This window comes from Balaenoptera borealis (assembly GCF_965194805.1).
Source record: "Balaenoptera borealis genome assembly, chromosome: 3".
In the NCBI taxonomy this organism is placed as follows: Eukaryota; Metazoa; Chordata; class Mammalia; order Artiodactyla; family Balaenopteridae; genus Balaenoptera; species Balaenoptera borealis.
Window position 1 is genome coordinate 159,388,260 of NC_138866.1, and position 15,469 is coordinate 159,403,728.

The 15,469-nt window shown below is 42.8% G+C and overlaps 1 protein-coding gene across 8 annotated transcripts in view; it reads left to right on the plus strand.

The window, feature by feature from the left end:
* The window catches only part of TASOR2 (transcription activation suppressor family member 2), a 75,151-nt gene that overhangs the window by 56,550 nt on the left and 3,132 nt on the right, over positions 1-15,469 (plus strand). For 6 of the 8 annotated variants that reach the window (XM_082387123.1, XM_082387122.1, XM_082387127.1 and 3 more), the window contains 6 exons: positions 466-892; positions 3,661-7,485; positions 10,646-10,771; positions 11,577-11,730; positions 12,695-12,800; positions 14,846-15,467. In XM_082387123.1, coding sequence (XP_082243249.1) covers positions 466-892; positions 3,661-7,485; positions 10,646-10,771; positions 11,577-11,730; positions 12,695-12,800; positions 14,846-15,233 — 5,026 coding nt within the window. In that variant the 3' untranslated portion in view covers positions 15,234-15,467. Of the gene's footprint in view, positions 1-465; positions 893-3,660; positions 7,486-10,645; positions 10,772-11,576; positions 11,731-12,694; positions 12,801-14,845; positions 15,468-15,469 lie in introns of those variants that run through there. The other 2 variants (XM_082387124.1, XM_082387129.1) reach the window with 1 other exon arrangement.

Genomic DNA, 15,469 nt, shown 5'->3' on the forward strand with positions numbered 1-15,469 from the left:
AGAGACACATAAAAATAGAAAAGAAATGAGTTGGCCAGACTTAACAGAAGCAAGGAGATGAGGATTTGGGAAGTTGCTGAAACCATTATTCACATAATGTGTCTATCGCGTCCCAGGAGAGCTTGCACTGAATAAGAGAAAAATCCTAGGCTAGGAGTGTGAAGGCCTATATTCTGATCATGGTCCTACCACTCACAGATTTTGTGATTTGAAAGAAGCCACTTAAAGCTCTGATTTTCAGTTCCCTTCTCTGTCTCTGTAAAAAGAGTGAATTAGATTCACTGTAATTATTTGTTAAATCAGCTTCATTTTTATTTTACTCATTGTTTCATGCTCATGTAATTTTTAAAATAAAAATGAACACAAAAACTAAGGTTAATAATTAAGGCACTTACTTATGATAAGATAATCAACGAAAATAGTCATTTTCAATGGTTTTTGTTTCTTCTTTCTTTAAAATCTCAGGCCCTGGAATACTGATTTACCAGATAATGTAGAAGAAGTGAAGCTTTTACTTCATATGTGGGTAGCTCTGTTTTACAGCAATCAAAACAAAGTCATACGATCATCCCGAAAAGTAGTAGAACACAGCAACCCAGCAAAATACGTGTCCATAAATAGCACGTTAGAATCGTTTGAATTCAGTGAAATTGAGGAGTCCTCCGGTGTGGAAAGGTGCTCCGTAGACCCTCTGTTGGAGACTAATGAGGCTCCCAGAGGTCCTACTGCCGAAGTGTCCTTCCCGGACACTGACCCCCTGCTTCCTTTGATGAAACCACCGCCTGTGAGAGGCTTGGAGCTTTGGGTGCAGAATGAACAGAAAGAAATGTTTGCAACAGCAGGTCATCCAGAGACCCCAGAAAGCCAGAATTTCATCTATTGTAATAATGAGGTAGGTAAAGCTGAATAATATAAATGCTGGTATTATTTTTGAAGAAATTTTTTTTTGTACATAAAATCACATTCATAACAAGGCATCAGTTTCTTTTAGGAAAGTGGATTCTCTAGCTATGTAAAGGATTAGAATGCCAGAAACTTAGTTGTCAAAGTCTGGATTGTCTGCAGGTGGAGCTTATCTACCATCCTGATTGAAGAAACGAAAGTAGGAAAAAAAATCGTAGGCCTCAGATGATCTGGGAGCCATCCATAATTATGTAACTTTTTAGTTGTATGATTTGGGGCAAATTACTTTTTCTCTCTGAGCTTATTATCTTTTAAAAGAGGTGAATAATACTTACTCTGTTTACCTAGAATAGTGTTTATGGATCAAATGCAGTAATAATAAATATAAAAAATCTTTGATAAACCTTAAAGTAAACTAAAATTGAATATATTAAAATTATTTTTAAAAACAAATCCTGAGACAGTAAATAAAATGCCAGACCTCTCATAGGTCTGCAGATAACTGTTTGGAAATATGGAAAATACACTTGGTTTCATTTCACTGTTCTCAACTGATAGTCAGGACAGATAATCGAATTTTAATTGGAGCAAATTAAAAAGTTGTATCAAGATTCTAAGTAAATGGATTGACAAGATACCTGCCTTTTTAAGCTTTCAGAACAGATTTATTCCAGAATAATTTTACATGGGTTTGGGCACCTTCAGTGCCTGTGTTAACATTGAGTTTCTGTACCTGGGCTTCCGTGGGGATTTGCAGGTCCAGGGGTGAGCCTTAGAGGGTCTGTGAGTGTCTGCAGATGCTCATCTTCATCAGAATGAAGACTGGTGGAATGCTGTGGGCCAGAGACTGGTCTGAGCCCTTCACTCGCATTAACTCAGTTAATTCTCACACAGCCGGGTGAGGTAAGGACCGTGCCACCCATCTTATAGGTGAGAAGACTGAGGATGAGAAGTACAGAATGGCCTGGAGGCACATAGTAAATTGTCCGGCCAAGACTCAGATCTGGACACTCTAGATGTTTCTCAATGTCGAATTCTGTGGATGTATTTATGTATATATATGCACACATGTGTGTGTTCATATGTGTATACATAAAATGTTACGTGCGTATGCGTTTTTTTTCTGAGGATGGGGTTCATAAATTTCATCTTATTCTCAAAGAGATACGTAAAATCACTACCTTAGAATAAGAAAGTATTTATAGTTTAGTCAGGCAGATTTTAATTATTACATATATATTCAATTATTACATATATATTTATAAACACACGAGTTTCTTATAAAGTATTTTTGGTTGTGGTAATATATAGTAACTGTTACTTTAGTAATGTCCAATTAGGAATGATTTTGTTGCAGACATGAAAGAGTATTAAGTAGAAAGTAGAATGTTAAAATTAATGATTCCTAACACTTTCTATAGCATATACTTACAAATATGTTTCCGTCATCTTCTTGAATACTGTACCTGTACTTTAAAGGTGCACACACGTCCTGTACCACTCCCTATTCTAGGGCAAACTAGGATTATCAAAGTTTGCATTTCACTAAGAGCACAGGCATGGTGAGATTCACGACTATGGCCCAACATTATCAGCGACAGTATGATTGGGAGGGTCATAGAACTGTTCTCAGAATGAGTGTACCATCCAGATTTTTCTATGCTTTGTATCTGGCCAGTCGTGTCCTCTTAAAACCAAGTCTCAGCTCCACCCTGCCAATTACTCAGGTCAGTGTCTTTCTTTGACTAAGGCAGAAATGTTTTTAACAAGAGATTTGAAACACAGGTCCTGACTTACAACACGATTGCTTCAAAACATGGCAGGAAATCTGTGACCGTAATGTTCCAGAACTACAGGTGTAGGTCAACTGTATTATCAATCCACTTTACCATATTCTGAACAAGACCATTCTTCAGCCTTTTAAAAAAAAATAAAAGAAACAACCTTTTTATGAGGTTATCAAAATTGTCCAGAGGTATTTCTGTTACTGTTTATCCTAAATCCTTTCTGGTACTGTTTAAATCAGTCCTTTTAGTTTAGTTTATTAATGCAAGCTGCACTGTGTTTTCTACTGCTTTGTTGAATAGGAAGGTATTATAATGAGAGAGAGATTATGTCCAGTTATAAGCTAAGAAGATAGCTAAGGGGTAAGGGACCTTTACTTAACAGGATAGAGATTGATACCTTGGGAAAGCTGCTTATCAGTGTATTCTGAGTACAAGAGATAATAATTTAGTGTTTCCTCATGGGAACATTCCAGATGACAGTGTATTTATAGTCTAATTGAAAGCTGGTGTTTAAAATAAGTTATTCTTTGCTTTAAAGATTATCTTTTAATCTTCCTAAAAAATAATTTAAATTAATTGAGTACTTTTTCCTCTACTGCTGCATTTCTGAATTAAGTGATGCTATTTAGCAAACAGGCTGCATTTTCAAGTCTTTAAATTGCCAGTGGTCTAGCCACTTTTCTTCCCAAAAGTCCATTAAAAAAAAAAAGGCTGTGCAACTAAGAAAGTTTTGGAGTTCTCGTGTGTGTGTATTTAGATAAAACAAATTCCTATTTGGGGGGTATTTTAAGCCTATCTAAGAAGAGAGGGATTTGCTTGATCTCTACCCTATGAAGATTCAAAAGAACAGAGCAAACTAAAATTGATCTTTGTCTATTCTGTTCTTTACATATGTAAATGCTTGAAAAAAAGATCTATTTGGCTCTTGATTTTTTAAATTAATTTATTTCTTTTGCTTTTATCGTTTCAGATAATTGGGGGGAAAGCCAAACAAGAGTCATCAGATAAACTAGAGACCTCTAATCTGGTGCTTTCTAGCATTGGAAGCACCCAAACTAATGGATCTTCTATTCCTGCTGAAGACAAAACCTTTGAGCCACTTGATAGCACACAGGTGACTTCTTATAATGATACTGTCACACAGTCCACGTTCGCCAGGACTTACGATGGGATCAGCAGTCCGTCAATGATTTGTCAAAAGTCTGTGTACAGCACCCTTGAAAGCAAAGTTGATGTTTTTCATGCAAAAATGCAAACAAAAACAGGTGCTTTGCAGGGCCTTATCCAGCATAGCAGCCCCATAAACAAAGAATGTCAGCCATCGTTGGAAGGGAAGGATGATATGGGGTATGTAATGATTAATCTGGAACCGGTTACACTCACTTTTGAAAAAAATGCCTATGCACCAATACAGACAGAAGTTGTAAATAGAGCTGATAAACCTACAACCTTTAATGTGGAGTTGATTAAACAAGTATCACCTGCTACAAGCCTTAGACATCCTGTGTCCGCATTTGAAAAGGCACAGACACAGGGTCTTAGGGACATGCCCTCTCTGGCAATGTCAGGACAACAAGGCGCTAAGTACCTTTGTGCCTCCTCAGTGAGTAGAGAGACACTTGCTAAAGAAATGTGTTCATTACAGAAAGGACAGGCTGTTGCAGTCTCACCATCGCCATCTGATAATTCCCTGGTAACAGAGGCATTATCACTGGTTAAAAGTTCTAATTATTTGTTACCCAGAGAAGAAATGAAGGTCTCTCAAGAATGTCTTCTGTCGACTCAGAGTCTCTTTAGCATCTCTTCGGAAGAGATTGTAGAGCCGTCCCAGCTTGAAGAAGTAGTCTCATCGTCAGCCTCTGCCCCCTTGGAAGAAAAGGATTCACTTGACTGCATCCCATCAATGAGGAATGCTTCGGATGGCTCTTCAGAACTAAAGAATGACAAGAGTGGTCTAAACAGTGAAAATACGAGTTTTGAATCATTTAATTCTGCATTTACCAAACAAACCAGCCTATCTGTGAATAGAGAGGAAGTCAGCCTCGAGTTATCAGAGGAGGATTCTGACCTTGACCTCACTCTCACCATATCACCGCCCACGAGTCCCAGGGAAGAAGCACCCGCTGGTGAAATGGAGCAGCAGCAGGAGGCCCCGTTACCCTGCTTAGAGCTTCAGGAGACAGCGGAAGAAATAATTGAGCCTGAAGAGGTGCCTGACGTGAACTCTGCTCTTCACACGTCAATGAAACCACTAGAAAGTGAGAGAAAAGGTGATAAGTTACAGACAGTGGCTTTCATACTTTCTAAAGAAACCTGTGCCCTTGAGGTTGCGGAGGAAGTTCATGTTGCTTCAGACTTCCCCTTCGGTTCTTTAATTGAAGAAGTGTCACCAGCTTCTAGCCCTGACTGCCAGGTACCGGGTGAAGAAGTACAACCAGCTCGGGCTGTATCTCCAAGTAGTTTTAAACTCTGTGATGCACACTGTGAGAAAAGTGACAGATCCTCCCAGGTTGAGTCAGTAGATTTGGCCATAACAGAAAAAGAAAATTCTTTTGTTGGTCCCACCCATCCAGTGGGACAAGATAACTTAACTCAGATACAACAAATGCAGCTTTCTGCTGAAATGCCTCTAATACTAAAAAATCACCCAGGAAGAAAAGATAGATTTTTAACCCTTCCTGGTGAAGTCACTGAGGAAATTGTCCCAAGTGAGTGTGGTGAGGGTTTCTCTTTCTCAGAAAAGGTGCCACGCCATGATGCAGAGTTAAACCAGCCTGCCTCACCTGCCACATGCAGAGATTCTCTAGAAAACCTGGTAACATCAAGAAATCCACTGCAGCCAATGAATGTAGAGAACAGAAATCCCCACCTAAGTCATCTTGTCGTGGAGACCAGTGAGCCTCCGTTTAGTCCTCAGAAGATCCTTGAAAATAAGTCTTTTGCCGACACATTTGTTTCTACAACCACACCAAGTGGTGTGAATGTGTCATTAAAACAGCAGACTAGCCCTAAGAGCCTTAAGGAAAATGTCTCGAGCAGTGATTTGAAAACAGATGAACACTGTTACATCCTGGTTAAGTCCTTGCGCTTTGACCCAGTTGACGGAGCTGAGGCTGTGCAGGCCCGCGGGTACCTGGAGCTCCCCAAGCCCACCCTCTCCTCGGGAGGGGCCGCCCTAACCCACAGGGCAGGACCCAGCAATGCAGGGATGGAGTTTCAAACACAGGAAATCTCGGTCGTCAGAATGGCCGGTCTGCTCAAGAATAATGGAACTGGAGCTGAGTTATGTGAAAGAGCTATAGATCTAGGAGGTGTCGGCTCTCAGCTGCACATCACCTCTTCAGAAGGCAGACACAAACCGGCCCACATGCTGCAAGAAGGGTCACCGTGTGCAGCAAGAGGTCTGCTGAATGGTGGGCTTTTCCCCGTGTATTTACATGCTGATTCTTACCAGAACGCAGCAGCAACCGGTGAGACTATCGAAACAGAGCCTTCTGCTTCCTTTGTTCCCAAATCTTGTGCCCCTCTTGTTTGTGGGGTCTTTGAAGAGCAGGTGGAAGATAAGAGTGCTGATGAGGGGCTGAGGGCTGAGGGGAGCTCTGTGACCCGAGGTGGAGGCGTGGATATCAGTGTGAACTCTGACATCCATTATGAACCACTTTCTGGAGACTCGGATCAAGACTCTTTTGGTGAGTGTGGAAACCCCAGATTAGATACGGAAGAGTCCTGTACTTTGCGATGTAGTCACACCGAGAAAAAAGAACGTACTTCCAAAGATGGTTTTGACTCTTTCTTGAACCTAAACAATAGCGATCATGATGACTGGGGCTACTCGAGCCAGGTTCCAGGGCTGGAGACGGGCATTCCTCCCAGAAGCTGGCCCGTGGGATTAAAGAAGGAAGATAAGTGTGTGCCCTGTTACGTCCAAATCCGAGATCTCCGTGGGATCCCCAGGACCTACGCTAACTTCACTGTCACTAAAGAGCTGAGAGACACCACGAGAACCCTGCATAGCCTGTGGAGGCACCCCGGCGTCACGGCCAAGGGCGGCTTGCGCAGCTCCTGGACGGACACTTGGCAGGTGGCAGACGACCTCACCCAGAACACTTTAGATCTGGAGTATCTGCGTTTTGCACATAAACTAAAACAAATTGTGAAGACGGGAGATGCTCCGTGTTCCGCCCCTTCCACCGCCGTCTTTCCTAAGGAGGCCCCTCTCCAGGGCGCCATGGGGGCTTTCCCTGCGACAAAAGTGCCCGAGTCCCCAGGGCTGCCTCCTGCCTCCCGCAGCAGGAGTCCCCTCATGGTGACAGTTGTGCACTCAGACCCCAGACACCACGGTCAGCAGGCGAGAGGGCAGACACCCAGCTGTGTGGACCGTTCCTCCTCCTTCTGGAAGAAGAGGTGTGGCCATGATAGAAATCATCTCACAAACTCTGAACGAAATTCGACTGTTTCATTCCACCTCAACAAACTGAAATATAACAGTACGTTGAAAGAGTCCCGGAATGACATTTCCCTCATTCTCAACGAATACGCCGAATTCAACAAGGTGATGAAGAACAGCCACCAGGCCATCTTCCAGGAGAAAGAGCCCCACGCTGCTCCTGGAGAAGCCGAACCCCGAGAGCTGTGCCCCTCTGTCCCTCGGCCAGCCTCCTACGAGGACATGGTCGCAGACCTGTGCACCAGTCTGCACGTCAAACTGGAGAGGGTCGTGAAGGAGGCTTGTACCAGGACCTTCCTCTTCCACCTCGTGGAGACAGAGGACAAGTCCTTCTTTGCAAGAACAAAGGTAAAGTGCCACATGTTTCTTACAGTTTATATTATTTTGATTGCCGTCTAAGTTTTTTGTAAGTAATACAGGATTCTCAGCTTCAGAAAGAAGCCATGATATGAAGTGGTGTTTCAGTTTCTCAGCTCAGTCTTTCCCTGCAGACTAAAGGTTTGGCCACAGCGATCTGCCGTTTGTACTATATTTGAAGATTTGTATGATTTTCCAGAGTTAGTGCAGTGAGTTCTTTTCATAAAACAGTACCAGTGGAGGCATATTCAATTGTACACACACACACAGGCCAAAGGTAAAATTCAGTTTTAAAAAAAACTTACCTCTGTTCCTCCACTAGTGTGGAGAGTGAGGGGGATCCAGGGTCCTTCTCAGGTGTGCGTGTTGGAGCCCCGCGTGCACAGGTGAGGGGAACGTTGCCTCTCCTGATCCTCACGGTCTAACGGGATGTGAGAAACATGGTAAAGATACCTGTGCAGCTGTGGCAGGTGTGGCGGAGCAGGTGCGAAGATGTCGTTCTGAGGGTGGCAGACCTGGTCGGGGGCCCAGGGACGTTCTCCTTCAGGAGGGGATGCCGGCCTCTCACCAGGTGTGGACGGTAGACCAGTAAGAGTTCGGGTCCTGACGCCCGACGAGATTTGTTTCAGGTCCACGCGTGTCAGCCCTCGTGCTAAGTCCTTGGTTAAGTCGGGGTGGCTGCCCCGGGATGTCGTGTCGCAGGAGACCCCTGCCAGCGCCAAGCTGCTGAGGAGCACAGAGCGCCTGCAGATGTTTGCAACGTCTGGGCTGAGTGACGAGCGTGACGGTCGCCATGACAGGTGCGCGGTGTGTAGATGCCGGGGCCGCTGCAGAGGAGCGCGAGGCCCCAGACCGCGCGCTGGCCTCCTGGCGGGCCCTGCCCTGCATCGGTCAGTGTGGACGTCGCAGTCAGCAGGCACCTGCGGGTCGAGGATCAGCGCCGCCCGGGGGAAAGCATGGGGCCTGAGGAGGCTTCCTGAAGGGTGGGGGGCACCCGGGGGCACGGCCATCACCATCAGGGGTAAAAGGGCCACGTGGACGTCACGCGGGGGCACTTGGACTCTCCTGAGGTCCCTGCAGGGCACCGAGAAGTGTTTCTGAACGATGAGGAGCAGCACGTTTGCACTTGACAGAGTGGTCCCTCCACCACAGCACAGAGTGTGGATTAGAAAAGCGAGGCAACCGGCCTCAACGCGAGGCTTCCCAGTGTCGCCGGAGTCAGCAGTACGTTCTCCTGTGAGGTGGCTGATGGCTCGTGCTTTGTATCACTTAATATGATTTTTAAATACTTATTTTCCAAATTTGTAGAATTAAGGATCCTTTTGTTGTCGAAGGTTCTTCACAAATGACTGCCATATCTGGTCTGCCCTCCGCCCGCCCCCCTCCCCATTGTCTTTGTTGCAATTTCTGTGCCATTTTGGTAAGATTTTAGTTGGAAAAATAAAGCATTAAGTGGCCTTCAGTCTTTGGAAGGTGCTTAGCCTCCAAAAGTAACCTGGAAATTATTTATTTTAACCTTGAATTAAAGTTGATTTTCTCTGGCTGATACGCCACACCCTGACCTGTGCTGAAATAAGTCAGGGATCGACTGAGTTAGCACCATGGCCATGTCCTTGTTTTGCCACATTGAGCAAAATACTTGATTTCTTTTTGCTTCCATCTCAAAAGCAACAATGCACTATCTTAGTTCTCATGTCTTTTACAGAGCACAGGTGATGCTGGTTTTCATACGGGAGCAGTCACAGCGATGATAGTTTATCGTAGGAACACTTCTAGATAACATGCTTGTTTCAGTAGTGAATGTATCATTTCATGGTAATATTTTATCATGTGACCACTATTTACAACAGAAAATAACAAATTGTGTGCACCTTTAAAACTAAACTTCAAGTGAGAAAGTGGACATAGTATAAAGTACATTTGAGAATAAAGTGTGATCAAGAGCAAAGTGTTTTTAAAAAGCTCAGAAAGCTATGGTGGAGAATCCGTCTGTCCTGGAGCATTCACCAGTGATGGGTATCAGGCCGTTTACTCGTAAGGTGATTCAGGGTGTGACAGGGTGTGACAAGATGGCCCAGAATTCCACAGGAGCTGATGAAAATGTTGAACCTATCAGAAAATGTATTAATTCAAATCGTTTATTAGTAAAATAGGTGAGGATTTATAAGGATTTATATTTAGATATTTTAAGGAGCTCTTTGTTAAAAGATATCTTGTCTGTAGGAATGTCTTTGAAAATACATCACCATACTTTTTTTCTCATTTTATTTTTAAATTTTTATTGGAGTATAGTTGATTCACTGTGTTGTGTTAGCATTGCCATACATTTTGAGTGAAAACTTGAAGTCAAAATTTGAGTTGTCCTGAGATCTGGGGGGGGAGACTGACCAAAGTCAGTCCTTATTTCCTTATTTTCCTTATTAGGACTTTCCTAATAAGGAAAGTCCTTTCCTTATTTTTGAAAGGAAATAACAAGTGATGGTCAGTGTTTTTGATAAACCTCCAGAATCCTTCAGATAGAAACAATGTCAAAATCACAGAGGACAAGGTTAAGGAATTTCTTTAACTGCACGAACTTATCCTCCCAATGAGGCTTATTGCAGAACTGCTCTGTGGAACACAGCCGCGCCCCATAACCAGGCACAGTGTAACACCTGGCTCCCGCCACTCTTCGAAGCCTGGGTCCAAGCCACTGCCAGCTTCCAGAATCCGTCCTTGTTAACGATACTCAAAGTAATGCATAGGCATCATGGGTATTGCCAAAAGTCGTAGAAACATTTTGACTGGAGATGGCATTTTTAAAGTAAATATCTGCCTCCCCAAGGTAACTCCCTTGAAGAGGGTGAGATTCATGTATGTATATTAGTCTGATGTTTCAGAAGAATCCACCTTTGATACTTTATGAACATGAAAGATTCATTACAAAGTGCTTTGCCTTTAAAATAAACTTCTAAATCCTGTTGTCAGTGATACCCAGGAGTCATTTTATATGTGAAAGCTCATCTGGTAATAAGGTAAACTGCCATTTATGTTGCCTTATTAGAACATAATTTAGTAAACAGGATGTGGTCTTTGATATTTTTAGTAAACTGTAAAAGTAGTTCTGTGCAAGTATCCTTTTTTAAATAATGTCTATTTGTAAATCTTTCAGCATATTCTAAGGAAAGGAGGCCACACAGAAATTGAACCTCAGCATTTCTGTCAAGCGTTTCACAGAGAGAAAGATACGCTCATAGTCATCATCAGAAATGAAGATATATCATCACATTTGCATCAGGTAGGTTTGGAAGTAACTTTCTTACAGAGAAATGTATTCTGGGCATTTTATGTTATTCTATAATTATCAGGCTCATCACTGCCTTTTTATTTAGGGAAGAAGTTAAAACACAATACCACTGAATCTAAGTGGGAAGATAATGGGGTTGAGATACTGTACTACTGATACTAATGTTGTAATTTACCAAGGTATTTATAAGGCAAATTATGTCTCAGAGTTAAGAATATTTTCATAGTAACTAAGGGAGAACTTCGATGAAGAGAGACTGGTAAAATTTTCTCACCTGAAATATAAATCTGCATCTGTTGATGTCTAACAGTAATAAATCTTGCTTTAAAAGGACTTGTGAAACTTTTCTTAACTCTTTGTTACCATATTTACCTATCAGTTAAATAAAAGTAATTGCTTGTCCCAAAAAGCTCTGACATCGAGGCTCGGCCTGGGCATACGGTCCTGCGTCAGGAGGCAGGAACTGAACCCACAGCACGGATGCCACGTGAAGCGGGAGACTAGGGTGGTGGTGAGCTTGCCACCTGCCTGATTACAGGTCCCAAACCTCAGGTGTTCTCTCCTCACTCCATCTCCCACCTTTGGAGTTGAGAGACCACTTTGTAATTAACTAATCTTAATGAGTTTGCACCATTGCTGATGGAGTTAAAAATTCCTTATTAACTGACAGAATTACCAGTCAGTCATCAAGGTTAAAGGTATTCCCAGCTGTTCCTGAGTTTGGACACCCTTGGATGGAAGTGACAAAAGTGACCCAATGAACCTGTCTTCACCGGGGGACCTTTTTATGTTTCAGATTCCTTCTCTGCTGAAGCTGAAGCACTTTCCCAGTGTCATCTTTGCCGGAGTCGACAGCCCTGAAGACGTCCTCGATTACACCTACCAAGAGCTGTTCCGGACAGGAGGCTTTGTGGTGTCAGATGACAAAATACTAGAAACTTTAACATTAGGTTTGTCTCTCATTTTCCTTTCTCATCTAGTCAGATCAATTTCTCCTTGCCCAGTGATTCAAATATTATTTCATCAAAAAGAAATTAGCATCAACTCAAAATAATATGTCACCATCTGTTGAGGGCTTAATTTCTGTCATATGCTGTGCTAAATAAGCACTTTGCTCTTGACCTCTTTTGTATTAACCGATTACCTTCACCACCAAACCTCTCAGTAATGTGGCTAAACTACTCATACACATTTGAGAGTTTGTTATATTCAATTCCTCCCTTTGCCAAATCAAGTCAGCTACGTATTTGTTTAGAATCAGCCCTCTTTCCTCCATTTCTGTTGCCATCACCCCTACCATTTTGTCAGTATCATGGATATCTAAAAGATGGCTACTGGAAGTCTTCTCAGTTATCTGCTTAAACACTCATATATAAATAATTTCTCAGGGCACTGAATTTGACATCAAAGAATGTTAGAGCACAGGGCAGATACTTTATGTACAATCAAAACCTGCCCAGCTCTGATAGCACATTAGAAGTAAATATGGATACCACTTGTCCATTGAAGGACGAAGAGGAGGACGTACCTTAACAAGCATGAATGTTGTTGCATGGAAAGTGGAATTGGAAATATTTGTAGATTCTGTATTTAGAAGCCTAGAACTATCTTATCTCTGTTGCAACAGGACCCCACTTTTGTTCCATCCATAGATTTATATACACTCAGAGTTTTTAACTGCTAATGACTGCAGTGCTCCTCTCTCCTACTAGTGTGAGAAGGTGGGGCTGGGTTGAGGGACCACGGGTTAAAGTGCGGTACAGCATCCTTCCTGCCCAGCTACAGGAGTGGCAGTGATGGTCAACACTCAAACATGGGGCCTTATTCTCACAAATAATCATCCCTGGGCTTTGACTAGACAAGCCAAAAATCCTAAAATACATCTTCTCTTGTCAAACTTGTTCTATTCTGTAGTACAACTGAAGGAAATTGTCAAAATCCTGGAGAAACTAAATGGAAATGGAAGATGGAAGTGGTTGCTTCACTACAGGGAAAATAAAAAGCTAAAAGAAGATGTGAGGTGAGACCTTTGTGGAATGTAAGGCCTGGGTATGGGGGAGGGTGGAAACACCCAGGTTCACCCAGAAAGGCTCCCTGAGCTCTGGACCAGTGTCATCCAAGTGTTGCCACAAGGTCAGTTTGCAAGAACATAAATCATCTATATCACTGAAGGCAGCGTTTAGGTCTGTGAACTGTTTTTTGGGTTTTGTTTTTATAGCAAGGCTTTCAGTGCAGGAAGCTGTGTTGTGACCATAATCCAGAGTCTGAGTTGCCTTCTCCAGACCAACAGTGACCAAGTGAGACACACACAGGAATCCTAAAATGTAAAAAAAATAAATTCACCTATGGGTTTTTGGACATTTATTCATAAATTAGGTTGCTCCAGTTATAAGGACAGAAAAATTGAGACCAGCATGTAGCCTTAATTTAACTCTTAATAGACTAGAAACAGGCAGACCTCCTTAAATGAAGAGACTTGGGGCCTGCGGGAGGCCCTTTCATATCAAAGATGGGCCTGCAGGTTGTAATGAGACGGAAAGGGAGCGTGGGAACACAGACGTGGACTGGGGGAGTCTGTAGATGGGACAGGTCATCTGTCACAGGACTGTCCTAATAAGTTCACACATAAGAAGTAGACAGTACAAACCCACTTTAATGATGTGGAAGTTGAGTCACAGAGGTTGCCAGACCTGACCCAGGCAGACAAGGAGGAAGTCAGGAAGCTGGGCTTTGACCCGGAATGTTCGTCTCCGACCTGACAGTTACCTTCTGTTTGACCGCACTGCTTTCTCCAGAGGAAGACAACTGAAATCGTGGATGTGCACGGGATCTCGAAAGATGGCTGAGAATAGCAGTTGGGGAAAGGCTTGCACTTAGGAGAGGAACTCGTACAGGAGGAAAAGAGGGAGCGGAACCGAGAGCTGAGACTGTCAGGGAGGAAGGGCTCCAAGGGGCCCTCACAGGGCTTAGTTAACAGCACTTCAGAGGGAAGGTTCAACTTCAGGAGTAAGTACAGAAGCAGATGAAAGCTGAGGTGGCACAGCACGCCTGTTAAGATCGGTCAGTGTAAATTAATTCAGCATGCGTAGGACTTTGCGTAAACAGAGACACTTATGTCACTGGAATCTCTTCAAATCAGGCCAGTCTCGAATAGTGAGAACTTTTCAGAAAACTTATATCCTTTTGCCCTTGGAGGCGGGGAGAAATTGTCCAAAACTAAAACAAAACAGAACAAAAACCATGTGTGGTTATCAGTAGTTACAAAACCATCCTCTAATTCATCTCTAGGCAAATACAGGACTAAATAGATACATAATTATTTAAATATGCAAAATAATGCCACACATAGTGTAAAATAGTAACTAGAAGCATATAAAAAATTTCTGTTCACAGTGATAAACTATGTACAGTATGATGCCAGGCATATAAATTTACATGTATGAAGGATAAAGCCTGGAAAGAAATTCATCATCGTGACGCAGTTCATGGTGTGACTAGAGCTATGGGAATACGCAGGCTTTGGGTTTTCTCCAGCAAGCAGGAGCGAGGGTGTGAGTGCTGGAGGGGCTGCAGGATGGAACATTTTCCTCTAGAAGGAAGAATAAAAGGTAGAAACAAGATTTAAAGTGAGGTGAGAAAATTCTAGCTGTTAGATGATCTTAATGAAGTTGGTGACTATCTAACCAAAAAGAAGTAGAGTGGTTTTGGAGAGACAAAGCCCGGGAAGCACTGCTGTATGAGACAGGATGCAGGAAGGGGCCCGCTGGGAATGAGTGGCAGGCTTGCCAGCCACATGGCTGGAAGCAGTGTTCGATGGCCATGTGCTGTCCCTCCTGACGGAACGAGGAGTAAGTACACTCGGAATGTTTTGAGGGAACTCGACAGGACGGTGACGTCTGGGAAGCCAAGTTTGTCGTACAGAAGAACAAAGAAGGGAAAAGGAGTTTGACTAAGTATAGTGAAGGCCAGAAAAAGTCTAGGAATAAAGCAACTGAAAATTAAGATACAGAAAATCTTTCACAAACTTAGCCTTATCTAAATTTAACATTTTTGTGTATTTTTCAGAGTGGATTCAATTGCACATAGAAAGAACTTAATATTGAAATCGTATCAGAGTGCAAATATCATTGAGCTGCTTCATTATCACCAGTGTGACTCCCGATCATCAACAAAAGCTGAGCACCTGAAATGTCTGCTAAACCTGCAAATTCAGCATGTCCACGCCAGGTTTGCCGTCTTCCTTACAGGTAAATTCATAGCCTTAGTTCTAATTTTCATCAACCAGTTAACGCCCAGTAGGTCCACTCTAGAAACGTCCTTCCAAGTGGAGTCATTGGCGGCCAGGAATAAACGCACACGAGGCTGGGGCAGCAGGTATTGTGGGTTTTGTCCTGTTAATAGAAAAAAAAAAACGTGTACTAGATCTGTTAAGTGTAACCATCTAAGCTTTTAAAAAAGTACTCCAGGAATGAATGAATGCCCATCAGTGGTTTCAGCTCCTGGTTTCAACTCCCTCCCTCCCACCACCACCCATGGAGGGGGCTGGTCCCAGAGCTCCAACCTCATTCCTCACTAGAAACAGGCTTGCTTTTCCCTTCACGTGTATGAGTCTGTTTTTTTCAATAAAAGGGATTTTGCTACTTTTAAAAAATATTAATGAATTTTTTCACCAAAAGTTATTTTTCCTTT